The 26,868-nt window shown below is 34.0% G+C and overlaps 4 protein-coding genes across 10 annotated transcripts; 1 reads left to right on the top strand and 3 right to left on the bottom strand.

The window, feature by feature from the left end:
• Positions 1-36: 36 nt before the first annotated feature.
• Positions 37-1,175, bottom strand: LOC100802936 (putative gamma-glutamylcyclotransferase At3g02910). The gene has a single exon (XM_003540023.5). It carries the CDS (start codon positions 948-950, stop codon positions 369-371), a length of 582 nt encoding a protein of 193 aa, XP_003540071.1. The 5' UTR covers positions 951-1,175; the 3' UTR covers positions 37-368.
• Positions 1,176-3,779: 2,604 nt separating this feature from the next.
• LOC100782802 (golgin subfamily A member 6-like protein 22) lies at positions 3,780-9,900 on the bottom strand. 2 transcript variants are annotated; one of them, XM_006591946.4, is made up of 4 exons: positions 6,967-9,900; positions 5,152-5,628; positions 4,629-4,801; positions 3,780-4,541 (listed from the first exon to the last, which is right to left on the bottom strand). In XM_006591946.4, the coding sequence occupies exons 1-4, from the start codon at positions 9,656-9,658 to the stop codon at positions 3,990-3,992; spliced, it is 3,894 nt and encodes a 1,297-aa protein (XP_006592009.1). In that variant the 5' UTR covers positions 9,659-9,900; the 3' UTR covers positions 3,780-3,989. The 2 variants fall into 2 exon arrangements, with proteins under 2 accessions (XP_006592009.1, XP_006592008.1); XM_006591945.4 differs by having other exon boundaries at positions 5,152-5,643.
• Positions 9,901-14,451: 4,551 nt separating this feature from the next.
• Positions 14,452-21,240, top strand: LOC100804529 (prohibitin-2, mitochondrial). 5 transcript variants are annotated; one of them, XM_041007322.1, is made up of 10 exons: positions 14,452-14,678; positions 14,997-15,170; positions 15,966-16,082; positions 16,830-17,000; positions 17,179-17,391; positions 17,816-20,283; positions 20,369-20,486; positions 20,652-20,702; positions 20,815-20,928; positions 21,016-21,240. In XM_041007322.1, the coding sequence occupies exons 2-6, from the start codon at positions 14,997-14,999 to the stop codon at positions 18,008-18,010; spliced, it is 870 nt and encodes a 289-aa protein (XP_040863256.1). In that variant the 5' UTR covers positions 14,452-14,678; the 3' UTR covers positions 18,011-20,283; positions 20,369-20,486; positions 20,652-20,702; positions 20,815-20,928; positions 21,016-21,240. The 5 variants fall into 5 exon arrangements, with proteins under 5 accessions (XP_040863256.1, XP_040863257.1, XP_006592010.1 ...); XM_041007323.1 differs by having other exon boundaries at positions 17,816-19,441; positions 20,187-20,283; positions 20,652-20,928; XM_006591947.4 differs by having other exon boundaries at positions 20,652-20,928.
• An 826-nt stretch (positions 21,241-22,066) lies between these two features.
• Positions 22,067-25,954, bottom strand: LOC100783872 (anaphase-promoting complex subunit 8). 2 transcript variants are annotated; one of them, XM_006591949.4, is made up of 5 exons: positions 25,747-25,954; positions 25,296-25,602; positions 23,667-24,917; positions 23,447-23,583; positions 22,067-22,411 (listed from the first exon to the last, which is right to left on the bottom strand). In XM_006591949.4, the coding sequence occupies exons 1-4, from the start codon at positions 25,866-25,868 to the stop codon at positions 23,494-23,496; spliced, it is 1,770 nt and encodes a 589-aa protein (XP_006592012.1). In that variant the 5' UTR covers positions 25,869-25,954; the 3' UTR covers positions 22,067-22,411; positions 23,447-23,493. The 2 variants fall into 2 exon arrangements, with proteins under 2 accessions (XP_006592012.1, XP_040863255.1); XM_041007321.1 differs by lacking the exon at positions 22,067-22,411 and adding an exon at positions 22,454-23,052 and having other exon boundaries at positions 25,747-25,942.
• Between the last annotated feature and the right edge of the window lie 914 nt (positions 25,955-26,868).

A 26,868-nucleotide genomic window follows, 5' to 3' on the forward strand; every position in this document is an offset into this window, starting at 1 on the left:
AAAAACCTTCAGGTTTCTTGAGAAAAATCGCTTAGATGTTGAAAATTAGGAGTATATTCTCAAAAGTTTCTCCATATAGAAAGTTAGTTGTACATAAATTCCTCTCTGTTCCACTCAAAACTTTCAAAAGACATATTAAGTACCCTCTCTTAAAATATAAAATTAATTTCAAACTTTGACCAAAAAAATAAAAATAGCAAGGTTTGTTTTTTCACGTCGTACAGAACTAAACAAAAGAGTAAGAGACAGAGATCCTGGTGATCATGAATTGGTCTTGGCAAAATACAAAGTAGTGCATAACATAAGCTAAGAAGAAAAAAAGGGCAGGAAGCAGGAATGGATTGGAGTAACCTAATTAACGAGAAAGGCTAATTAGAGGAAAGGAAGAAGCGAATGTGATCCAGGAAGGTCAAATGCTGAGGCCTATCCTTGCGCTTCACATAACCAATTGTCTCTTTCTGCGAATAACACCTCAACCCACGCTTCCCGTTTTTCTTCCACAGCTCCATCGCGTAGTTCCCATGCGCATAATACGCCTCGGCGCACGTTAGCCCCGCCGCCGCCTCCTCCTCCCCATCAAACCCGTCGTCGTCCTCTTCCTCGGCCGCAGGAACCACCTTGATCGGGAGACGCTCGTAGTGGGCGCGTGAGGTTCCCTCGAGCTCGTCCATGCGCTCGAGGCCGCGCGTGGAGACCGAGTAAAGCTCCCCATGGACCCCATGACCCGACCCGGGAATGTTGAGGAGGAAGGGGACCTTGTAGGGCCCACAGACCAGAGGATATTTGGCGGCGGTGCGGTAGGTTCCGACGAAGGAGGCGTCGCCGGAGCGAATGAGGTCTTGGAGAAGGGGGTGGTTGGAGAAGCCTCGCTTCAGGGTTCCGTAGGTGAATATTAGCGTTGTTCTTCCCTCTCCGACGCCGTTACCGTTAACCTCTCTCTCGGCTACCATATTTTCAGGGTAGGGCGTTGGGCATGGAATCACAAATATTTTGAGAGAAGATTTAATGGCTCTGTTAGTGGAAGAACCAAAAATGCTGAACGACTTTCCCTTTTTATAGCGCCAAAACGTAGATGATTTTTTTTTTCTTTTCGCTTTTTCAATTTATCTTTTGAGTTTGGATTTTTTATACCCATATATTATATCTTATTTTCTTTTTTATCAAATCATATTACTTATTATATTTACATTTATTTATTTTTTCGGTGCCAAATAGTATAGAGTTTTCTATGTATCTTTATTCTTTTTTTTATATTTTATTGTGGTGCCTTTTAAATAAAGGTTTCCTTTTTAAATCTTCAAGAGAGAATAAAAATAATCCTTTTGGGGGAGTCATAACGTAAGTCATGGCTAATACGCACCCTGAATTTTGATCTCTGCCGTGAAATAAAACGTGATCCGTCTAGACTCAAAAGCATGGTTCATATGAATTATAATTAAAGTTACAGTATGGTTTTCCCTATTTAAAATTCGAAAAGTTTGGCGACATTAAACACTTGAAGAAGGAAAAAAGAGAGAGAGAGAAAACTGATAAGTGTAGTTATATATGGGATTTGATAAAGGATATAATATGATAAGAAAAATAAAATAAAAAGATATAATAAGTATTAATAGAGTATAAGTTTAATTACTTAATACGATTCTTCAAAATTTACTCCAGATCAGATAAATTAAAGGTTTAACTACTTGTATGATTCTTACCTGCATAATTTTTAAATATAAGTTTTAATACATATTTTTTTAACTCGTTTTAGTTCTTAAGATTTTGAACTACAAATAGAGATTAAAATGAATTCGAAAAAAAGTATGTATAGAAACTAAAACAAATAGTATCTAAACATAAGAACTAAGATGTAAATATCATGCAAGTGGAAGGATCGAATGAACAGTTAAACTTAAATTAAAGTTAGAATAATAAATTAACTAAAAGAGAAGAAAAAAATGATCAACACTAATGGAAAACATTCAAAATTTTTAATCGAAAATCTTAGCAAGCATCGATTGTTTGACTTTAACCCATGTAGCATTAACCAACAAAAAAGAACTATTTTTTCACGATAAGATGAATAAAGATTAAAGTTCTATTAGTAATGTAATAAAAAAAAAAGTTTCTGTTAGTAAAAAAATATTGTTCACATTAAATGTTAAACTATTTTGAAAAAGATTGTTTCTAAAAGAGAATATTACGAAGAAAAACATAAAAACATGTAGTTTGAGTTTAAGCTTGACTAACATATATATAATTTAAAACTGATGTCTTTTAGACAGTGTTTTTACTGATGCATTAGACAAAATCAAAAGAAAGAATGAATAAAGTATGCAGTATGGTATTGGTGATGACTTCAAATTACTTTACATTTGGTTTTGGTCTGGGTACTACACCGTACCCAAAAATCGAAAGCATAATGATGAAAAAGAGAAAAGGAATCCCGTAGGCGTAGCGAATTACACAAGAACCATACACGTGTGACTCAATGAGGGACCATCCGTACTTGTACTTTTCCGCATGTACCATATACGCCAAAATGCACTCCTCCCTAGGATGCCAATTTGCCATACATGGATGATATTGTATATTGGATTCTGTACTTTACTTTGCACTTTGGCATCAATTGCCATGCTAACACGGCACACGGCACACGGCACATACACGGAAGGTTGCTTTGTCAGTGTCCGCACTTGGCACATCATTACAATACAATTCTTTTTTTCTTTCATAAGTTAATGGTTTATTTAAACTTAAAACAATATATTTTTTTTAATAAATAGATATGATTTATTTTTAAATTAAGTAGAAAATATTTTTTAAAATAAAAACACTGCCTAGACAAACATGTTAAAAAACAAAAAATTACTTATTTTATTAAAATAAATGTTTTCTAAGAAATAAATTTAAATAAACTCACTCATTACTACAAAGTACAAAATTACTTTTTATCCCTTGTACAAAATTTTCTTTATAATTAAAATGGGACCTTTCATCCTTTTTCATCTTTAGGAGTGTATTATTTATACTCCATATAAAGAGAATGCTTTTAAAATGCGAGTATAAAAAATAAAGAGTAAAAAAAATATGGAATTAATATGAGAAAAAGATCTCTTGATTTTCATGAAAAAAATGGTGTCCATTGATGTTATGTATAGATTAGATTGAAGAAATATTGCATGTACTAAGTAATATATATCAACACATATAATGCATACTATAATTTCAAATAATGTTTATATTTTTTAAATATATCTTCAAAATGGAATTTAAGTAAGAGTTTAGTAACTCAACACTCTTCAATATCAAAACCAATCATCCGGAAAGGGCTGTAATTGTAGCACGTACTTTTACCAATTCCATGCTGAGCCTCCATATATTAAATTATTACAATGATCGTATATTTGAAGTTGAAACACATTAGCAACAAGGTAAGCAGTAACTTGTTGCTAACCTACCTTGTTGCACATTAGAGTTTAGTTCTGCTTTGCTTTATTTTTTCTACTGTATAAAAAAAAACACATTAGCAACAAGGGAAAATGTGGAAACAATCTTTCTAGCTTGAGAGTAAAGATGAATATCTATGCCGACAAGAACACGCTATAGTACTTTTGCTATAAAATATTTTCTATTTAACAGATTTTATTTCCTCAGCATATATTCAATGAGAATTGATTACGGGTTCTTAGAACTTAAGAATCAATATAATTTCACCATTAGAGTAATTGACATGACCTTATATAAGTAAGCAATCATTCTTAACAATTCTTAAGAACTGTAAAACTCGGTGTAAGTTGTAAAAAGTTGTAACATTAGAGAGAAAGCTTGTCAAGGTTCTTAAATCCCATGCAACAAGAATGTAGAGTCTACTAAAAATGATTTAAGCAAACTCCACCATGAGATAAGCACGGTTGGAGATGCTTCCGATAAATGAATTCCATATGCACAGCTTTGCAGCAAAAACTACCAAAATTACAGAAAGTAATGAACATATTCAAAGGAGGTCATCTAAAAGGAGGATATGGCCTAGAGTTACCACAGTAATGTGTTCCAGTGTTTCCAGACCGAGCCACACCCATAGAATTAGCAGGAACAAAGTAGGCTGCGGGTAAACCAAACTGCGGGGCACCGGGCACAGGCATAAACACACGCTGGTATTGGGGAGAAGGAGTGAACCGAGGGTGAGTTACAGCTGTCCGAGGACGTTTGCTGATGTTGCCCCACTGATTATTAATGGGGAGGAGTACCCCAGTATCACGTTTCTTTTCTTCAGGTTTGTGCACGGTTACGGTCACTGCTTCCTTGTCACATTGCTTTTCTCCAGCCTTTTGCAATTGGGTGACTGCTTCTCCAGCACATGTCTTTTCTTCAGGTTGCTGCACTTCAACTTTGGAGGAAGGTCCTGAGGCTGAACGAACAATATTTTCCTTCTGCTGCTCTAGATCAACAATGCGTTCATTAATCTCTTTAACTAGATCCTGAGATTCTAGGTTGTTCTCTGAAATGCACTTTAGAACAGTTCCCAGACTAGCAATTTCTTCATCCCTGGCCTTAAGCTGCATTCACGTTCAACATATAACTACTATGCAACTATATGAAGACTGATAAGTTAATGAAATGGAATTTGAAAAGGGAAAAATAACCTTTTGTTCGATGGACTTTTTTTTGCAAACAAACCTCTTGGTGACCGACTTTACTTTCTCCATATGTTGTCGCAAGAGATCAACTGGTTGGATCTTGTCGGCCAACTTATATGCACAAATGAATCTAACAGCTACTATGTGCTGCTGCTTCATAATAAGATTCTGAACAAAATCTGCAAGACACAAAGGTAATTTGACTTCATCAAATCAATTCAGAAAAGTCCTTTGGAATTAAAGTTCATTCCAAGCACTAACCAGGATGTCAATTTGTTAACTAAAGAAAGAGGGATGTTAGGGTAAGCAATATAAAAAATCTGTGAAGACAACTACAGTTGCAAGAAAATATGGATTCAATTTCCCTCAAACAGCTAATACTTTAGTCTTACTATATGTGTAGAGCATGTTTCATGTACAATGTGTTGTCTTACCAATGTATTATAAAAAAATAAAAAATAAAAAACTATATTATTTCCACCCAAAAAAAAAAAACACAAAATAGCTATGGTGATTAAATAAGACATACCAAAGATTTTATCCACAAAACCAAGAGTCCGAAACAGCTCTACAGCTTGCTTGTGCTGAGCAGCAGATTCAAAGAGCTTTAAGAGTCCATCTTTGTTAAAATGAGAAACCAATCCATAAATGGACAATAGATATAGAAAGCCCAGAATTGTCAAAGAGTTTTCAGCACTTTCTCTGATGTTCGCTTCCAAATTGAATGCTATCTTCTGCGCCTCCTCTCTTACATGGGGTTTGACCCGTGGTGAGATTCTCATCAACTGTTCCAACAGAAAGATGTGGCTCTCATCAATGATAATAACACCTTCGCCTCCCTTTTTCTCTGAACCAATAGGGATCTGAATCATATCCAAAACAACTTTTGCTGGATCTGATGATGGATGGAGATCAACTAACATGTTGGCGCTAATAAACTCATTTGTGTGCTCAATATAGGGAAACTGCAAATTTCTTCCATCAATGGTGGGACTCGATTGATTATCTGTGTAAGATAAAACTATGAAAGCGTCAGAAAATCAAGTTGACAAATAGTAAAATGGTGATCATAGAATGCAATACAAAAGTCAGCAATAAAGCAAAGCAGCTCTCCAAACTTGATTTGCATGGGTGACAGAAAGAAAGCCACTCTATACTAATATTTAGAAGCAACATCATCATAGTGCTATAACACTAGAAGAAACTGAAATGAGAGGATAATATACGAATAAGTGAAAGAATATTCTCCGAAAAGAACAGATCATGAACATTATTAAAACAGAACAATGTAACACAAGACGATGGTAGAATAAATGCAGAACCAAACACTTAGTTACACCTTTTCTCTTTTCAGGGATAAATGTATCAGAGCTAGTAACAGATTAGACAGATATATGCTATTGCATCATAAACTTGATTTTACCTGAATGAGGTCCATTTAGCATTAGATAGTTATAAAAGTATTTAGGATAACGTTAATCAATATGTGGTGCTATAGTATATACACAGTAAAATATAAGATAATTCCATATGGACGGAGTATGCATCATTATTTAGCATTTTGGCATGTGAACAACAATTGACAAGACATTTTTGTGTTTGAACAATTGGCCAATAGATATGAATCATATGATCACTATCATGAATGATGTTCTAAATTCTAATATGAAGAAAATACAAATGCAAAATAGCTTGTGTAATGGCTAGTATGCTGCAAATAAGTTCTAGCAGAAAAAAAATGGTGAAAATAAGTTTCTAACTTAATAAACTGAAAGACATGACATATGTATATGTATCAGATACATACATAAGGCTTGTAAGGATTGAATTCAACCAAACAAAAGAAGTAACAAAATGTTTTTTGTCTTCATTGCAGACTACTCTAATCTCTAGAGAGAAAACAGGTGATTTAAAGGTGCTTTTTGTATTGCTAACCAGTTAGAGATTACACTTCTTGTTTCTTCCCTTTGATCTTAAAGATCAAGTGCTCCAATGGTTTGTCAGGAAATTGAATCAGTATTGTACCGCATACACCATGCACCATTTGGAAATATTTGAAAAAAACAAAACTACATTAATCTATAATAAGCCACTTGATGAAAGGATGCCAAGAGATTCTAAAAAATATATAATTCTAGTCAGTTCAACAGCATATTACTACAAGATATTTATCTATCTTCAAGAAAATTATGGAGATCTGTCAATTTGATTAAGATATACAACATTGACCTGACTAGAGAGGTAATATACAGATCAGGTGAATAAAAAAAACATCAATATGATTAAAGAAAACAGTTGAGGTGAAAATTGTTTCGACAAAGTAGAGAGAGGCGCATGCATTTACCTGGAGGTTCTTCAGTTTTACCAAGGGCATGCAGAGTTTGATATTGCAGGGAAATTATATCTAGAAGCCTCTGAAGCTCAATTGCATCGAAAGATGAACCAATCTCATAAGTAGCAACAAACTTAAAAAAGTCCAGAACCTCCAAACAATCCTTATCACCCACAACTAAGTTTGCCTTCCAGTGACTTGCCAATTTCTTTGCTTCTTGCTTAACACGAATCCCAATCACTGGCGAAGATTTCTTTAATTCATCCATTAAAAGATTACAGATTCTCCTTGAGATACTGGCACCATATTCAATAAGTTCTTGCCTTGAATGAGAAGCGTAAAAACCTTTTATTGTATCTAGCACCAGCTTAGTAGGGTTAGCAAATGTTTGGAGAGCATTAGAGACTTGACTACACATCAACTCATACTTTTCCAAAAGATTAATGAACAAAAGTAAATTCTTGCTATTATCTGCATCTGTAAGATGTTGTTGGTTAAAGAGATTTGCACTGTTGTTTGAACTGTTGGCATCTGTGAACTGTTGTTGGTCATTGGACTTCTGTTTCGACACTTGTTCCTCTTCAAATGATTTTCTTAATGATTCAGATTGATTCTGTTTTGACTCAGAATCCTTTACTTTTCCTTCAAACGGCTTCTCATTTTGCTTGAGCTCCTTCAGTTGCTTTTTAAACTGTATCTCTTTTAACTCAAACTCCTTCACTAGTCCTTCAAATTGATTCTTTTTGGACTCAAGATCCTTCATTTGCCCTGCAATCTGCTTCTGTATTGACTCGAGCTCCTCATGTAGCACTTTATACCGTGCTTCTTTTGACTCAAGCTCCTTCACTTGTCCTTCATATTGATCCTTTTTGGACTCAAGATCCATCGTTTGTCCTTCAATTTGCTTCTCTTTTGACTCGAGCCCCTTCACTTGTATTTCAAACCGTTTCTCATTTGATTTGAGCTCAAGCACTCTTTTTTCATATTGCTTCTCATTTGAAACAAGTTCTTTCACTTTTGTTTCATATTGCTTCTCATTTGACTCAACCTCTTTCAGTCTTCTTTCACACTGCTTCTCATTTGACTCAAGCTCTTTTACTCTTCTTTCATATTGTTTCTCTCTACAACCAAGCTCCCTGACTTTTCTTTCATACAGCTTCTCATTTGACTCGAGCTCTTTTACTCTTCTTTCATATTGTTTCTCTCTAGAACCAAGCTCCCTGACTTTTCTTTCATACAGCTTCTCATTTGACTCAAGCTCTTTCAGTCTTCCTTCACATTGCTTCTCTCTAGAACCAAGCTCCCAGACTTCTCCTTTAAATTGCTTCTCTTTCAACTCATGTGCACGTACCAGTCCTTCAAATTGGTTCTGTTTTGATTGGAGTTCCTTTACCTGGCCTTCATAACGCTTCTGTTTTGATTCAAGCTCCTTTGCTTGACCTTCAAATTGCTTCTCTTTTGACTCAAGATTCATCACTCGTTCCTCAAACCCCTTCTCTTTAGACTCAAGCTCCTTCACTTGCCCTTCAAACCGTGCCTCTTTCAGTTCAAACACCTTCTGTTTCCCTACAAATTCCTTCATTTTGAATTCAAGAACCTTCATTTGTTCTTCAAACTGCTTCTCTTTTGACTTGAGCTCCTTCACCTGCCCTTCAAACTGTGCCTCTTTCAATTCAAGCTCCTTCTGTTTCCCTTCAAATTGCTTCCTTTTGAACTCAAGATCCTTCATTTGTTCTTCAACCCACTTCTCTTTTGACTTGAGCTCCTTCACCTGCCCTTCAAACCGTGCCTCTTTCCATTCAAATTGCTTCATTTTGAACCCAAGATCCTTCATTTGTCCTTCAAAGCGCTTCTCTTTAGACTCAAAATCCTTCAATTGCACTTTAAACCGTGCCTCTTTTAACTCAAGCTCCTTCCCTGTTACTTCATATTGCTTATCTTTTGACTGCAACTCCCTGACTATCTCCTCAAACTTATTCCTGGTTGCCTCGAAATCCTTCTCTTTCTTTTCAAACTCCAGACTTCTTTTCTCCATGAAGCAGTTGAGAGAAACAATCTCTTCCCTGCTAGATCGAACCTCGCGAAGAAGCTGATTAATCCTCGCACGCATGGACTTGACGGTGTCACTGCCTTGCTCGTTAATCAACCTCCGCACCACATCAAGCTCTTCCTCTTTGGTCCTAAGCTCCTCGTTGCGTTCAGCGACTTTGTTGGTAAGAGTCCTGACATCGTCTTGCATCATGTGAACTCTGTCGTAAAGCTGATGGAACTCGGCGTCCTTGGCCCTCAACTCTTGCTCTCGCTCTCTAATCAAGTCCACGATCAAACAGAGGCGCGCGTCCTTCTCGGCGAGTTCACGGTCAGTATCCTGAATGTCCCTCTGCGTTTTCTGGTAAAGCTCTTGGCGCTCAGTGATCACGCGGTGCATCCTGTCGAGTTTCCAGTTGCATTCTTCCTCCTTCAGCCTCAGTTCCCTGTCGCATTCGCTGATCCTCCTCTGTACGGACTCCAACTGGTTGGTCTTGGCTTCCAACTCTCGGTTCCGTTCTTCGACACTCCTCCGAACGACGTCGTATTCCCTCTCTTTGGCGTCGATTTCGCGGCCGAGTTGGCGTTTAACGGAGCCGAGTTGCTTCTCCTTCTCCTCAATGCGACGCTCAAGGGACTGTAGTCTCTGTTCGCTGTTGATGCTTCCCCTCTCCATGCCAATGCAAATGCTCGTGCTCGGACTCGGATTACATGGATTTCCCTCACTCGCCTTCCAGTGTTTTAGAGATTGGGGTTTCACAGTGATGTGGGATGATTTTGACCTTTGTCAACATAAAAGAGGGAAAACGGATCGGGAGCAGTTATAAACGGATATGCATCTGCATTCAAAAACAAACCGCATGTACGCAAAAACAAAAAACGCGTGTATGGATAAAAAAAACATACAAAACGGCATGCATGTTTGTTAGTCTTGCTATTCAATTTTAATTATTATCTTAAAAAAAATCATCATGTGACTAAAACCATTCTTATAAAAATCGGACCTATCCATACGAACCGGTTCAATCAGGATGTTTTGGGTGGTCCGATTATTATGATAAAGGACCAAAAATACATTTAATTCAATTTGATCAAATTCGGTGACACATACGAAGTTGGCTCACTTGAGTTTTCTATTTTTTTTTTAAGCTCCTATATTACATTAAATTATTAATAATTAATTATTGAATAATATATAATATTTTTTATAATATTTTTTTTATCTTGATAGCAATATATAATAACTAATTATCATCATATTGATCATGATATAATTCAATATTTATGTGTTTTATATATGTTTAACATACTTGATTATGGTCATTTAACAACTTTTGCATTAAGTCTTAAAAAATAAGAGTTTTCTTTGTAATTTAATAATAATATCCCACAAAATAATAGTAATAAACGACTATATAATACTTTACAATTTGATCATGACAATGAATTTAATTTTGAAATATAAAAATTCGAATTAACTGTCTAAAACTATCTATGTATAAATAAATAAAAAGTCTAAATTATCTCAACACGACCACATCGAGTAGAGATCCTTCTTGTCATTGAATGTTCATGATAAACTTTTAGCATTTTTCTATTTATCACAAAAATTATATGTTAATATTTTTTTGTTAATCTTTATTTTATGTGCAAATATTTATAGTTTGGGAAAATCAAAATCACACCACAACAATGAGAAAAATTAGCTGATTTTGTGAGCAACTGAAAGAAATTGATAACGATTTGAGGTAGTTGAGAACGACGAATGAAAAATGATTGACATGAGACTAGGAATTGGGGTTTGTGATACCAAAATTATGTGAATGAGGAAAGGAATTACGGTTTGTGATATTGAAAGTCTATGAATGAGGAGAATAGTTAGGTTTTGTGAGATTTGTGAATGGAAAAAGGAATCATTGTTTGTGAAATTTTTGAACGATGAATGTGATTTATGGTTTGCTGTGTATGGGATTTTGTGAACAAGTAATGAAACTAGGGTTGTGATATTGATTTTTTGTGAATGGTGAATGGAATTAGGGTTTGTGATATTGAAATTGTGTGAATGAAGAAGGGAATCAGAGGTTGTGATAACAAGATTTTTTGAATGGAGACGGGGAACCAAGGTTCATGATACCAGGAATTTGTGAATGAAAAAAGGGTCTAGGGTTTGTGATATCAGGATTTTGTGAATGGGGAAGGGAAATAGGGATCGTGATATTGTGATTGATGAAAGGAATAAAGGTTTATGTTGTGAGTTTGTGATGGCGATCTGAGGATTATAGATAAGCAATTCAACGAGGAAGGAGCTATGATGAAATTAGTTTGGACTTATGAATGAAGACATGTAGAGCTATTGTTATTGGATAGGTGACAGGGATGTGACTATGAATTTAGATTTTGGTTTTTATATCTAAAATTCATATGCAAATAGGTATAAAATTGGCAGAAAGTCAACTCGTTAAATTGAAATTTAAATAAACAAAAATATAGTTTTGAAAAAAAAATGAAAATCCATTAAATAAAAAATTTAAAAGGATTTAGGTTGAATCATTTATGGATTGGTGTGGTCTAATGGGATATTTTACCCTTTTTTTACATGACAGGATGGAATAAAGTGAGTTGACTTCTTTTATCAATTTATAATTTGTAATACCAAACAAAACTTGTTTTAGTTTAAAAAAATAAATAAAAACTGAAAATTATGAATCATTTTGAAAGAGACATTTATTAATATAAGTTCTTATAAGACATTTTAGATTTTGACTTCAAAGTAAATAAAAAACTGTATTAGAAAATTAGGAAAGAAAATAATTTTTATATGTTGTGAATTACATTTTTAGAATTATATTGTTAATTAGTTAAAAATTATGACTTTTAAAATAATTATTATAAAATTAATAAATCTACATTTCTCTTGAGTGAGAAATCAACAAACAACAAATAGAAACCAAAAGTCAAATCACATATAAACTAAATCCTAACTCGAGAAACACCTCAAACATCATCAAATAATAGATGATTCATCTGATTAGGACAAGAGTCTAAAACGATAAAAAGAGTCATGAAAGAAAAGCATTGTTTCGCAAAACAATCCACACAATAATCTATGATTAAAAATATAAGTGTATTATTTTGTTCACAAAGTACACATTATTAATATATTTTCTTTTGTGCTTCTTTTAGTTTCACATTGTATATCATATTTGAATTGAGATTTGATTATAATACACTAGTAGTCATATGCTATCTTCATATTTATAATGGGAACAATGGGGTTCAAATTTGAATTGAAATGTAATTGTAATAGGTTAATAAAAGTTTACTTATTTTTTCATTTTGTGACGAGGTCTAAGCTGATAAGGTTTATTGTGTATACTTTATATAACAAGATACAACCACTTTGTGATAGGTGAAATTTCTTCCTAAACTTAAAAGTGTTTTTAACAAATGAAACTTACAAGTGTTAAGATAATGATAGTTTCTTTATATAATAAAAATACACTTTTAGCCTTTAATTCAATCACATAATGTTATATTTTTGCATGTTATCATTAAAAATGGGACTTGAGCAATATTAAACCTAGATTCTCTTTATTATTACTATTTTGCAAATATAGTCCCCTATTTCTTTTTTGTGAAATCAATTAATTCACTGAATTAATTGTACTCTGTTAAAAAATTTGTACACTTTTGATCTTTCTATTGACTTGATATTCAATACCTAATATGAGTCTTGACATGAGAGTACAATAAAATATCACTTCATTATGAATGCTTGACTTGATAGCTTGATAGAGTGCTACATCAAGATTCTTATTAACTATTGTAAATCAAATTAATCCATGAACAAAAATTATATAAGAAATAGTAAAAAAATCAAATTCACAAAAAATAGAGGAATTTGTAAAATGATAAAAGTAAGAGAACTAAAAGTGCAAATTAAAAATGTGTCAAATTAGTTTTTGAAAAAAATTAATCCAAATTAATACCCAAAAGTACTAACTAGAACATATATAAAATAATTACAATTGTATATTTCAAAGACTATTCGATATATTTTTCCATAAAATAAATTATGTTAAGTGTTTTTTTTAAAATTGAATTGAGCATTTAGGTCATTTTTTTTTTTACCTGTTTTAGTCATTTTTAAAAGGAAAAGTTAAACTAAACACATTTAAAGAAAAAAAGTTCTTAAAAATGAATGAACTTGACTTTATATATATATATATATAATAATTAACTGAAATAAATTTTAGAAATAAATTGCAGATCTTAATATATCTCTTTCATTCTCAATTGATTAATATATAGAGTTGACAATTTGAATTTAGTCAGATGGGTCACCCCAACAACTCATAGTCAAGCTTTCGTCTGTTTCAAATTTTTCTCAAAAAATGTGTTTTTTTATAATAAAATAAATAGCTTTATGTTTTTTTTATTTGAATTTTTTTATCCTTTTTTTACAATTTTGTTATTTTTTAAGAAATAAATCTTTTTTGAAAAAAAATGTTTTTTTCACAATTTTTTTTAAAGTTAAAACAAGTGCACCTAAGACTAAACTGCTAAATTGGAGACAAAAGTTAGATTCTTTAAAACCAGGTTCACAAAAACTATACCTATTTAGCTCAACCAACTAGATATTTTAATTTATATATTTTTGGATTTTATATATTAAAAATCTTTTAATTTTATAGTTGGATCAAATATTAACCCATTAATTTGTAGTCTAAAATATATTTTAATCTGACCTAATTTCATACTATATTTGGACAAGACCAAGCTGAACAAATCAATTTATTGGTCACATCTATATCTTTTATGATTTGCACCAATGATATTTTTCAATGAATTGTTGGAAATCAATTTCTTTTGAGACTTAAAAATTAAAAATTACGTAATGGATTTTATCTTTTTTAACAAAATTTTCTTTATATACATATTCAAAGAATAAAATCATTGTGAACATGCTCTAAAAACTCAATTATTTATCAATTGTATTAGATTTTATTGATAGTGTACATCTATATCATGACAAAATTCAAAAAAATTGACTTTTATTTTACTTTATCTTGAACTAAGTTTCTACGAGAGAGAGTTAGATTGAGAATCTTAATTTCTCCCTTGGGTTTTCATTTTAAAAATTAACATACCTCATGATATTTTTTCAAGAATGTTTTTTATAAACATTTTCTCATAGAAACTTATTCATGGGATGAAATTTTATTTTCTTTAGTTTATTTTTTTTATTACAATAAAATATTATGTTATTCTTATTACATTAAAATAAGTGATAAAAAGACCACATAATTATTTGATTACTGGGAAGCTAATTTATATATTTTGAACATACAATCAAACAAGCTTTATTTATTTAGAAGAAACATGATTACAGGAATCATGATTTTCGGTATGAAAAAATTTATGCCTGACACCTCCTTAAGTTAAAAGAGTTACTTACTCAGCCTAAAATTTATGTAACCATTGAAGAGTTGCTTAAAAAAAACGATTACTGGTATGATCCATTGTAAGAAAAGAAGGATAGAAGAAAGTGAGCAATTTTCGGGTACCCGACCCAGACAAGTCAAACCGTGCCCACAGACACGGGAAGTTGTCTCCTTCTCTTAAGCCCTAAAACCCTGTAAGCAATTACTTCAACTCGCCACTTGGAAGAAACCTCACCAAACATTGCCTCCAAGGTGCGTGCGCGTTACATAGTATCGTTTCCTCTGTAATTCAACGTTTTTCTTTCTCGTTTATTTGCACAGTTTAGGGTTTTTGAAGCTTTTTTTGCCAGCGGAAGGACCCAACATTTGGGTCACAGACTCAGACTAGGTTCCCTCACACAACTACTTGAAAATCCTTGCGCGTTTATTTACGATGATCTTATTGTTGTGCAATTTCTATACCCGTAACTATGTCTGTTACTTGTGTGTGCTTCATGCTGGCTAAATCTGTACTATTGTTTAGTAAGTATACCCTTTGATGCTTAATGGAGCTTTATTAATGGCTGGCAGATGAATTTTAACAATGTGAATGTCCCAAAGGTTCCTGGTGGCGGAGTCGCTGCTTTGCTTAAAGTTAGCATTATTGGTGGGCTTGTTGTTTATGGGGCTGCAAACAGCTTGTACAATGTTGAGGGAGGTCATCGAGCCATTGTCTTCAATCGTGTTGTCGGTGTCAAGGATAAGGTTATTCCATTGTCCATGACTGTTAAATGAATGATTTCCTTTAATTTAACTTGCAACTCTTTTTGCATCATCTTTAGTTGAAGTCTGTACTCAAATGAAAGTCTTCTGTTCCAAAGTTTTGGTATGGTGTCAATTGTCAACATTGGTAATGAACTTAGAAGCTCTTGCTTGTCTTTCCAAGGATTTTGTAATGATCTCCACCTCCAGGGTCATTTGAATTCAAGGAAAATATATAACCTGGGACTGATCTAGCTAAATATTTGTATTAAGTTTCAATTAATGTTGTTTTTGGGTCAGGGATGGAAGTATTTGGCTAAGTTGGTCCTTGGGCGTGCTTTTTCCTTGAGTTAAGTAGCCTTGCTTCTATGAGGACTTTTTATCTTTTGCAAACAAGATAATTCTTCTCCAAAGTAAAGCATAAACTTTTGTTGAGATGAAACCCCGTGATTTAGTCATATTATGTATTTAGGTTTTCATGTCACACGCTAACACTTATAGTATAAAAGGGCTTCAGCCATATGGTTGACTAATAATAATCTTGATATTAAACACGAGATAAACATACGGTGTCTATAATTGTGTACTCTTAAGGTCTTCATATTTTGACAGTTAAAGAGTTGGTGTGTGTTTTTTAACTTATTTTGAACAAATAATCATTTTTTGTCTTGGAAATGTTTTTGAAAAAAAAGTGGTTATTTTCCCAAACGAATCACTTCCCAAACCCACAGCTAGAGACCTATATTGACTAGTAATCTTATTGCAATTATATCAATATAGTATGCCTTTTGAATGAAGGTTTATCCTGAAGGGACACATATTATGATTCCTTTGTTCGAGAGGCCTGTGATCTACGACGTACGTGCACGACCTCATTTAGTAGAGAGTACATCAGGGAGCCGTGATCTCCAAATGGTAAAACTTTTTGTTTGTCCTATTTCTTTTCTTATTCTTAAGACCTGATATTGCAGTATGCTTGAATTTGTGGCTGCAAGGAGTCAAACAGGTTATTCATTATCCTTTTTCTATTCAATTTTGTTATAGCAACATGCCTTTTTGCTTTGAAGCTGGATTACCTACCCTCAGTCCCTCACCTTGCCCTTTCCTGCCTAAAAGAAAAAATATGGGGGTAAGGAAAAAGTAGGGTAGGGCTTTTCCATCCCAATTCTTGAATTTTCTCCACCTTTTCTTTTAATCCATTGCAGCTGTTGTACTGGCTCATTTTTAGTATAAGCATAGTTCTATGGCCTGATTATATATAAATCATGACTCCTTCTGATAAAAGCTGCTGAATTAAATAAGAGCTATGTCTTGTGTTATTCATTGCTTTCATTGGATACCTTACCATTTTTTCATTTTCTTAATTTGTGTTTGAAAGTCTCAGCTCTAGGTTGTTCATATATTTCAATCATTTTCCCCTTCCATGTTTTGCACTTTGCTTAGTTCCATTGTATTTGAACTATTACAATCTATGACCACGATATTATAGATTTATGATGGAAGAGTTAATACCAATTTATTAGGATCATGTAAAGATAGTCAGTGCTTGCTTTATTGCTGTATGGATAGTTCTTTCTGTTCTTTTATCTCCATATATTTTGTTGACACAGCATACAATTTGTACTACAATTTCCATTTATTATGGATTTATGTTTGGTGTAGGTGAAAATTGGACTCAGAGTCCTTACGCGCCCTGTTCCTGACCAGTTACCGACAGTTTATCGAACCCTGGGTGAGAATTATAATGAAAGGGTCCTGCCTTCTATTATACACGAAACTCTCAAAGCTGTAGTTGCACAGTATAATGCCAGCCAGCTCATTACTCAGAGAGAGGTAAATATTTACCAGATTCTTCCCTATCTTTTGTACAGCTCATTACTCTGTAGTTCTCACTTGGAGTTTGTATCATATTCTTAGGAATCTAATAAAATCACTTTTTGGACGAGTACTAAAAGTGAAATTACAACCGTATAAGTGGGACTAATTGTTTCTAGAGCATACTGTTTAACAGAATGTTAGTCGAGAAATAAGGAAGATATTGACTCAGAGGGCGTCCCAATTTAACATTGCTTTGGATGATGTGTCAATCACAAGTTTGACGTTTGGGAAGGAATTTACAGCAGCTATTGAAGCCAAGCAGGTTGCTGCTCAAGAAGCTGAGAGAGCTAAATTTGTTGTAGAAAAAGCTGAACAAGACAAACAAAGTGCTGTTATTAGAGCTCAGGTAAAAATAGTTGTCCCATTTTACATTTAAGATGATTCTTAATATTTCTACAAGTGGCTATGGGCTACCATACTTTTATTATTTCTGAATTGCTACCAAACCATTCAAATAAATTAAAAAGAAAATTGATATCACGAATGTTACTTATAACTAGTTTTGAACTTCATCAACACCAAAAAATAATAATGGTTTTTCTTCTACTCTCTGCTACCCTCCCCCCAGTCCCCCCGCCTCCCCTCTTGAATGGCCCTCTCTGGTGAGACTGGTTATGCATGGATTGGCCATCATGAAATTTCCTTCTTAGAAGTAATTCCTTTCAATATGATCCATAGTACTTTTATCTACAAAAGAATACAGAGGGCTGTTTTTACAACTCTATTGTTTATGTATATAACCTATTCCTTCCCTTCTTTTTAACAAACAGGGTGAAGCTAAGAGTGCCCAGTTGATTGGTCAAGCTATTGCCAATAATCCTGCGTTTATCACCTTAAGGAAAATTGAAGCTGCAAGGGAAATCGCTCAGACGATTTCAAATTCTGCCAACAAGGTTTACTTGAATTCAAATGATCTCTTGCTGAATCTTCAGGAGTTAAATTTGGAGCCCAGTGGGAAGAGATAGTTGTGAGGCTGAATGTACTTAATTACTTCAACCTCTTTTTCCTAGTATCATTCATTTTCACCTGCATGTGCGTTTTATCACCTGTTCAAATATGAGATTCAGCGTCACATACTGATGGTCATTATCATTAAATGGAGCACCTGAGATAAGGGAGGTTCAATCAGGGTTTATCCATTTTCAGCGGTTCTGATCTTGAATAGTCTCTAACTTTGTCGGATGTCAAGGATTTGATATTGATATGTTGTGGCTCAATTATGTTGCACTGTTGACTCGATTTGTTGACTCCACCTCCATAAGTTGCATATACTTGTCCTAATTGTGGTGCTATATACCCTGTTAAAATAAAATTATCCTAAATTGTATTAAGGGTGTAACTTATGTCGATTACTTATGGCACAAATGATGAGAACGAGCCCAATACATTTCAAGGAAAACCAAGAAATATTAAGAGGGTGTTTTGCTTTCACTTTTGTTTTTGGAAGTAAATGACCATTGATTTATTAAACAGAAACTGAGGCTGACCAAGTCCTCTTTTCATAGTCTACACACTCTACAACGAGAAGCACTCCTCTATTCAAACACCTTGGGGAACATCAAAAGCTAAATAGGCTAGGCTGTCAGCTACTCTGTTTCCTGACCTTCCTAGCTGGGCCTTACACTCCTGGACAATATCCGATAAGTAAAAACATTGTTCCACTACCTTTTTCTCCCAAGCCATACATGTTCCTGGCAAATCAGATTCAAAGTTAGCCTCATGAAGAAGCAAGTCCTGGCTACTTGAATACTCCACCACAGTAAAAGAAGTAATGATTTATATATATTTTTTTCAATTTACTTTTATTCTATTTTATTTCATTCTACCAATCTTTAATCTCATCCGGTCTTAGTGGTTTGCGTGTGTTTCTCTATTTTGTTCATGTCCAATTCTGTATTTACGCAGAAATTACTATCCGTGTGTTTGGAAATGCAGTGGGGACATGAAAAATCATTTCTAGCCTGAAGCAATATATAACACTTCTACGTGGGGCTGATCCGAAGAAAACCGAACCATTTCGGTCGGGTATCGGATACCATAAACTTAAAAACAGGATAGAAGCGGTTTGTTCGGACGGATTCGGGTGATATAATTTTGTTTCGTCGATACCCGAACCCGTCCGAGGTGTTTCTTGGTTTTCAAATTTCAATATCTGTCGTCTGATATTATGCTTATATCCAAGAAGAGAGTCATTTGTCATGTCATTGTCAGTGTCTCGGTGCACGTACTGGTTAAGAAGTGTTAAAAACTATTATTTTATAAAATTAAAATTTAACAAAAAATCATGATTGCAGGATTTGCCGTTTGAAGTTTTGATTTGCACAGACTACAATCATTTCATTAAAACGGTGGTGCTGCTAAGCTAATATTAAAAGGAAAAAAAATAGAAAATAAAGGTGAGATTATAAACTGTGTTTCTTCTTCTGGAACACTACTTCTAGTTCCGACCTTGAGATTTCTATTCTCTGCTACTTGTTCGAGCCTTTTCTTTTTAACAGATAGATTATAATCACAAAAGTGTGTCACTCCCCAATCCATCAAACTCGACCTCTGTCATTATTGAGATTTGAGTATTTAAATTCCATGTCAATGTAGATAAAGCTCCACAACACATGGAATGGAAGGGAAGGGATGTGGATATAGAACATTGATCCATGTTCCAAAATCTCTAGAATCTTTGTTTGGAGTTTTTAAGTGGGTATACTTTTATACATAATTCATTTTTTTAAAACTTAAGCACTTCATAAATATCCAATGCTTCTAATCTAACACCTCCAAATGTTTTTACTAAACGGGGCCACCAATAAGTGAAAGTTGAGGATTTGAAATGTGAGTAGAAAAAAATGGATGAAATTGAACTTTTAGATAACGTGTAAAAAAGACAGAAATGTGATTATGAAGAAAAAAGAGGAATTTGAAAAAATTAGTTGTGTAAAAAAGTTTCATATTAATCATGTTTATATACATGAATTTACCATCCAACTGCTACAACTATTAATGCTCAAATTTTCAATGTTTTCTCATGATACCCAATATTTTTAAACGCTACTACTTGGGTTGCTGCAAGTTAGTATTTATTTATTTTAATCACAAAAGCTTGATTGATATCGATATGGGAGCCCACATATTTATCTTTTGTAGAAGCACTCGGTCCTCCTTGACCGAAGCTAAACGACGTCGTGGTGGAGATGTTCTTCTGGAGGGGAAGCAGTAACCAGCTTCAATCTACTCCTTCTTGGTATTTCTTCTCTCTCTTTCTCTTTCTATGAATATGACATTACTTGTTTCATTCCAATTCTTAATGAATAAATGTTGCGTTACAGTGGGAAGACTTGTCTTCTTTTCCAATTTGTATTCAATGTAGCACTCCACTCCAATAACAACGTCATCTTCATTTGCTACCGCCTTAGGTTGGATTCCAAACCCCCTTTTCTTTCTCAGGTATCTCTCTCCCTCTTACATTTTCCCTTCTTTTTTCTTAATTTCAGGGTATTGATCCTTCTTCTCATGTATTCCACCGTATACAAATGAAGTATCTCCCTTAACATAATAACCCTTCTACTCACTGTATCATTCACTACAAATTTGTTCACTCTTTGTTTTCAGGTACGTGAATGATGATCAAGACATTCGCAAGTACTTTGCTGCCTTCCACCTGTATGATGCATTGCCTGCAGCTGTTCTTATTGATGATTTCGGAGATTTCTTTGACGACAAGTGAATGAATGGTAATTAATTGGCTTCATTTCATTTCTAAATTCTGTGGCAGTCAAAAAGGGTCTTGCAAGGGTTCTCTTGTCAGATACTCATACTCACCAGAGAGACTCCCCAAGGTTTCACTTCATCTATAAGAAATGGATACAAACCACTTTTACTATTAAAGGTTACCTCAGCTACCTCCCATATCAATTAATTAATAAGTTTTTTCTTGAATGATATTTGTTAATTGTCATAGTATCCGGTGTTGCAGAGGGGGACGTACCTGGATCATTTATAGTCAAAGATAGGAGTCATTCACCAACTGATCACACAACTACTATTAAAGCTGCAAAGTACTCCATAGCTCTTCAATATCTGGTTTTTCATGGAATTGTCGAAGATCAATTACAATAGACATTTACATGTAACTGAGACATATATTCTCTCGTTCCATTTAACAATTATTAATCAACAATATACTGAATTCCGATGCCCAGCATTATTAGTGTCAAATCTTGGGTTATGTGACATGCAGTGTAGAACAACCTGACCAGGTATCCCTGCTGCGAGTGTATCTACTACTTCTATACTTTATAAACAAAAAACATCTGCGGACACTAAAATTTATTTGATATCTATTATGAGAATAATGGATTATATGATGTGATAGATAGGAAAATAAAAGGTTATAAGAATTAACAAGGTGCTTGGTGAGAAAGAATGTTAGTGTATTATAACCTTTAAAACATCCTGCGGCAAAATGCAAAACTTAAAAGAAGAATCATTGGCCACAAGAACCGGATTATGGTAACAAAAATGCTTTTGTTAACATCAGCTTTAGAGTAGTCTTAAGCAATTAATTTCTTTCATTTAAAAATACTTGTTATACTATTATATTAATATTTCTAAGGTAGTAATTAATTTTTCCTACTATTTTTTTAATTACTTAAAATCACTTTTAAAGATTAATAACAATAAAACCCGTAAAAAATACCACATCCCATCCCACATCAAAATATCACGTCTCTCCAAATTGATAATTTGCCAGTCAAAATGGCAACGGTACAAAGGCTACAACCATACAATTGAGTGGAAAATGTAACCAATCAACCAATAGAGTTGGCGAAATAATTATATGCAGGAGGTGCAATGTGAATTGGTCTTTTCTATCTCTGGTCGATGTAAGTGCAACAGTTATACTCTCTTAATTTCATATCACACGAGACAAAGAGCTTGATCCTCAAATACAAATAGTTTAGGCCAAAAGCATCTACTAGTCTGGAAAATGTTACTACATTTCAAAGAGAATACTAAATCTCATCTGTGAAAAATTTGGTTTAATCAATCAATAGTGTAGTATTGTCTGGACAGAACCATGGACACTCATTGCTTAAATAAACACGCATCAAGTGATAAAAAAGGGATCAAACATGGACAAAACAGCAACCAGTTCATAGTGAACTTAAAGAAATATATTCATAATAATTCGAGATGTGCAAATTATCCATTTCCTTTGCTCCTTGTGAACCCTGGTGTCGATTTGTTCTAAGGTTTTCTGGCTAAAGTCTCTCCTCTTAGAGGGAAACAAAGCGGTCATGGGTATCCTCCTTCCGCTGTAGCTCCCCTAGGTATTCTGCCAGTCTCTCTTTATCGATCTGCCCCATCATCTGATACATAATTAAAGCAACTAGATTGTTAGGACTTTCACCAAAGGAAGTAAATCACCTCAAACAAACCTGACTACTTAATTCAACTTAATAAGTTATTTAACCTCTTAAGATAAACTGGTCTTCTATTCCAATCAAAGCCCAATCTTGTTGGTTACAGATGTAGGTTTAAAGTGATCATGCTGAAATAAAGGAATTAAAGACAATATCTATATATATATATATATATATATATATATATACACACACACACACAAACACACAAATATACAAATCCTACACAAATAATTCGAAGGAAAGTTGAATCTCAAATCATGTACAATGTGGGATCAATGTTAGTACCAAATAGTACACCATGAATGAAGTTGCATCCTAATGGTTACTAACAACTGCTGGTTCATTTTCCATAACCCTCTCAGGTAATTTCCCTTTGCCACCTCTCTCACCCCTTCTATTTCACAGTTCACACATGTTTATTAGGTTTCCCTTTGTGTTTAAACTGTGATCCACAACCACAAATCTGCAATAATAACAGCAAGATCAAGGTTTCTGGGGATTCCGTAACTGCATCCCAACTGCAATTGCAGCTGTATCTACCACATTTATCCACAATTTTGCGCAATATTAAGGTCCACAATTAACTGCAACAGCAACCACAAAAATGGGGGTCTATCAAATAATGCCTCCCAACAGAGCCAACTTAGAAATCAGGAAACAGCACATGGATTGAATCAAATAATTGCAGACAACACAGAGCAGTTCATAACCCTCCCTGTGTACATGCTAAACAAATCCCCCTGCTTTAGGCTTATTAATCACATCTCACATAGGTTAAGGACCTTCTCCTAAGAACAAAGTAATCAATGGCATATAGTAGCACAGAGTGGCATATAGCAGTGTAGCGGATCAAGAATCAGCCAGCAGCCGCAAAAAATACTGAATTTAAAGTAGTTAATAAAACAAACTTAATGATCCTAATCCAGATAGTTTTAAGCTTTATACATAAACAAATAAATAATAATAAAAAGTTATTACCAAAACTGATAAATGCGGCATAGAACACCAATCTCCATCAAGAGAAATTAGGGAGGAAAGTGCTCAACATCCATGGAAGGGAAACTTGATTGTGTTAATTGCATTCCTCTAAGTAAACTTTTTGCTGTTTCTCTCTCCTGTAAGAATAATTTAAATGATTAAATGATTTGGAGAACCATGTTGTTTCAAACTGAAAGTTGAGTTGAATATTTAGACTCACCGGGCCAGTATAGTCCACAAGACGTGTACAGTAAACATCCGCTTCTTCAAATTTTTGCTGTTCTCTGTAATATTTTGCAAGATAGAGCAAAGCCTCAATCATTGTAGGTTCTTCTCTATCTTCAGATTCCATCCTCTCTAAATCCTTTTTGTAGTAAAATGCAGCCTCTTCAGTGTGCCCTAGCTCCGAGTGCAGCTTTGCTAGCTGATGCAGAGCAATTGCTTCTCTGTCATTACAATTTACTGCCCTTTTGTAACACTTTATTGCATCATCAAGCATGCGAAGTTGATCAGTTTCATAACACTGAGCCATTGCAATCCACAGCCGAGAATCATTTTGCTGCAATAATACAGATTTTTTGAAGTAATGAAGTGCATAAAAAGGCATGCCCATCATCTCATAGGCCTGTCCAAGTCCATACCAAGCACGGTAATCACACGAATCTATATCTACAGCTCGACGATAGGCATCCACAGCAGCAGGAGTGTTTTTCATCTCAACAAACTCATGACCCATGAGTGTCCAAGCAGTTAAATAATTTTTGTCCAATTTAAGGGCTCTCCTGAAATACACAACTGACTTCTCATGCTGCCCCTTTAAACTGTAATAATTCCCAATAATACAACAAGACTCAGGTTTGTATTTATCAGTCATGAATACTCTATGGGCAAGATAACTCAAACTAGCAGAACATTCCTTAGCATATAGCACATTGGAATACATGTCCATGTCTTCCACTCTATAAGGATCATTCTTCAACAGTTCTTCAAATATTGCTTCAACTTGATCAAATTCCCTCAAACTGTACTGGGCTTTGGCAATTTGTGCCTGTATGTAATTACTATAACCAAAGGTTCCTAGTAGATATTCATACTTGGACAGAGAGTCATTATACATCCTTAATTCTTGGTAAACACTGGCAAGGAAAAAGTCCTTCATCCAATGACTATTGAGATTAAGACTATTCAAGGTATCAACTTTTTTGCACAAGGATTGCAGCTCCGTCCAGGCATTCCAGTTCCAAGGGTAGCTATTCACAGATTCTACAAGAACAACACGTGCAAGGCTCTCATTGCCTTTCTGTTTGAGCACAAGACCATATAAATACAAACAAAAAGGATCGGCTTGGCCATTCTTGTGAAGTGTTGACAACTCTCTCTCCAAAGAAACCAATTCATGATTGATAGCATCACTCTTACCCAAAGGCCCCTCAAGTTCTATCGTCTCTTCGTCTTTTCGCTTTTCTCCAGCCTATAGAAATTAAAAAAAGTATCGGAAAATATTAACATGTAGCAATTTAAAATGTTTTTTTTTTGCTGTTGCACTAAAGTAAAAAGTGACAAGTAAGGCAGTAACATATATTGCTCTATCTCTGTCTCTCCATAGACAAGTAATTGCCCTAATTAAAAGATAATCATCAATGGTGACTCGTAAGACACAGATACACCCAAGTGAATGAACAATCAAATTCTCCATAATACCACATTAATACAAATGATGGGGGAAAAGAACATTCAACTCAAGAATGCATCCAAACTCAAAAGTCCAAGTTCCACTACCATTAACACGCAAAATCCCACTAATGAAAGTGCACATTCAATACAAAGCAGGAAACATTAAACTACTGACCAGATAGAGAGCATAACAGCGCAAGAACACCGATTTCCTTCCCATTTGATCGCGAAGAACATGAGCAGCTCTCTTATACTCACGGCAATCGAAATAGGACTTTGCCAGAAGGTAAAAATCACCATCTACAAGTTCATCCTCCTCCAACACAGGTGTGGCATCATAGGAAACACCCACGACCGGGGTAACCGCGGTCTCGTGTGTCCTGTACTTGCGGCGAATGCTTGAACTCCCACGATGGAACCTCGTATTCGAAGGAGTGAACTTAGCATTGTCTGCCTCAATACCCACCAACTGTTCTGCTGCCCTGAAACCACATTTTCGTGTCAGAATCAAACTACCCATTTGCGGAAATGGCACAGAAAAGCAAAGGGCAACTTCAAAGTCAAAACTTAAAGCTCAGGTTGAAAACCCCAAATTTTTCGAATTAGAGTTTTTGTGTTGTGTGTACCATTTAGAAGCAGAGTAGAGGCATCGATCGCCGAGTTGGCGAATGGCAATGCGAAGCTCGCTTCTGCAACTGTCTTTGGAACTCATTGCCTTCGCTTCCAATTGCTCTCTCCAGTCTCCCATGTCTTTCCCGCTCTCCTATTTCATTCCCTTCTACTGTCTCTTCTCTATTCCCACTTCTATCCGTTCCAGAAAAATTAAAAATAAAAGGAAATGTAAAGAAATATTTTTTTTTAAGAGAATAGTTTATAGATTTGTATCAATAATGAAAAAGTTATCCTATAGGATAATTCAACTAACTAATAATCAATCAATTAAAAATTATTATTAACACAACTTTTAATACAATTCTTGTTAAAATTAATAAATTTATCATTATTAGAAAATAGTTTATAGATTTGTATCAATAATGAATTTTGTCTTACAACAAAAAGTTCTCATTGCCTTACTTTTTTAGCACAAGCAAGGCCGTTTTAAAATTATCTTTCGATGCAAACGAGAGGCTCAAATGACTAAAGCAAACCAAAAAAAAGAAATATATTTTATAGCGTGAGAAGAAAAAAAATCATTGTCTTTTAACGATAACTTCTACAAAAACACCTTTAATTTTGTTGGCTTTTTTAAAATGCATTTAATTTTTAAATTTTGATTTTTTTCAGGCATTAAAGCTAACAAAATTTCAATTTCTAAAAAAAAGTAAATGTTTATTTGCATGTAATATTTTATATTTACATGTATTTATGAGTAGAGAAAATATTTTGTATGTAATGAAATATAAGTTTAATGGTCATACATTAATATTATAAAATAATTTTATATTATCATTCAATCATATCTTTTTTATATGACTTTTAAGATAATTATTATAAAAATCAATAAATTTATTATATATGATAAATTTATATTATTAGTGCATAACTTATTTTCTCATAAAATATATTATTTTTACTGAAATTGAGTGTCTATTTTCTTATGAAATATATTTTATCATATGTGCATTTGTCTATTATTTTGTCATGAGTCCATAAAATGTTAGAATGGATCTTGAGCAAGAGCATCTAAATACAAATCTATCATTTTTAATTAATTGATTATGTAAAAAGTACACTAACTTTTTTTCACA

The sequence above is a fragment of the Glycine max genome, chromosome 12 (genome assembly GCF_000004515.6).
Source record: "Glycine max cultivar Williams 82 chromosome 12, Glycine_max_v4.0, whole genome shotgun sequence".
In the NCBI taxonomy this organism is placed as follows: domain Eukaryota; kingdom Viridiplantae; phylum Streptophyta; class Magnoliopsida; order Fabales; family Fabaceae; genus Glycine; species Glycine max.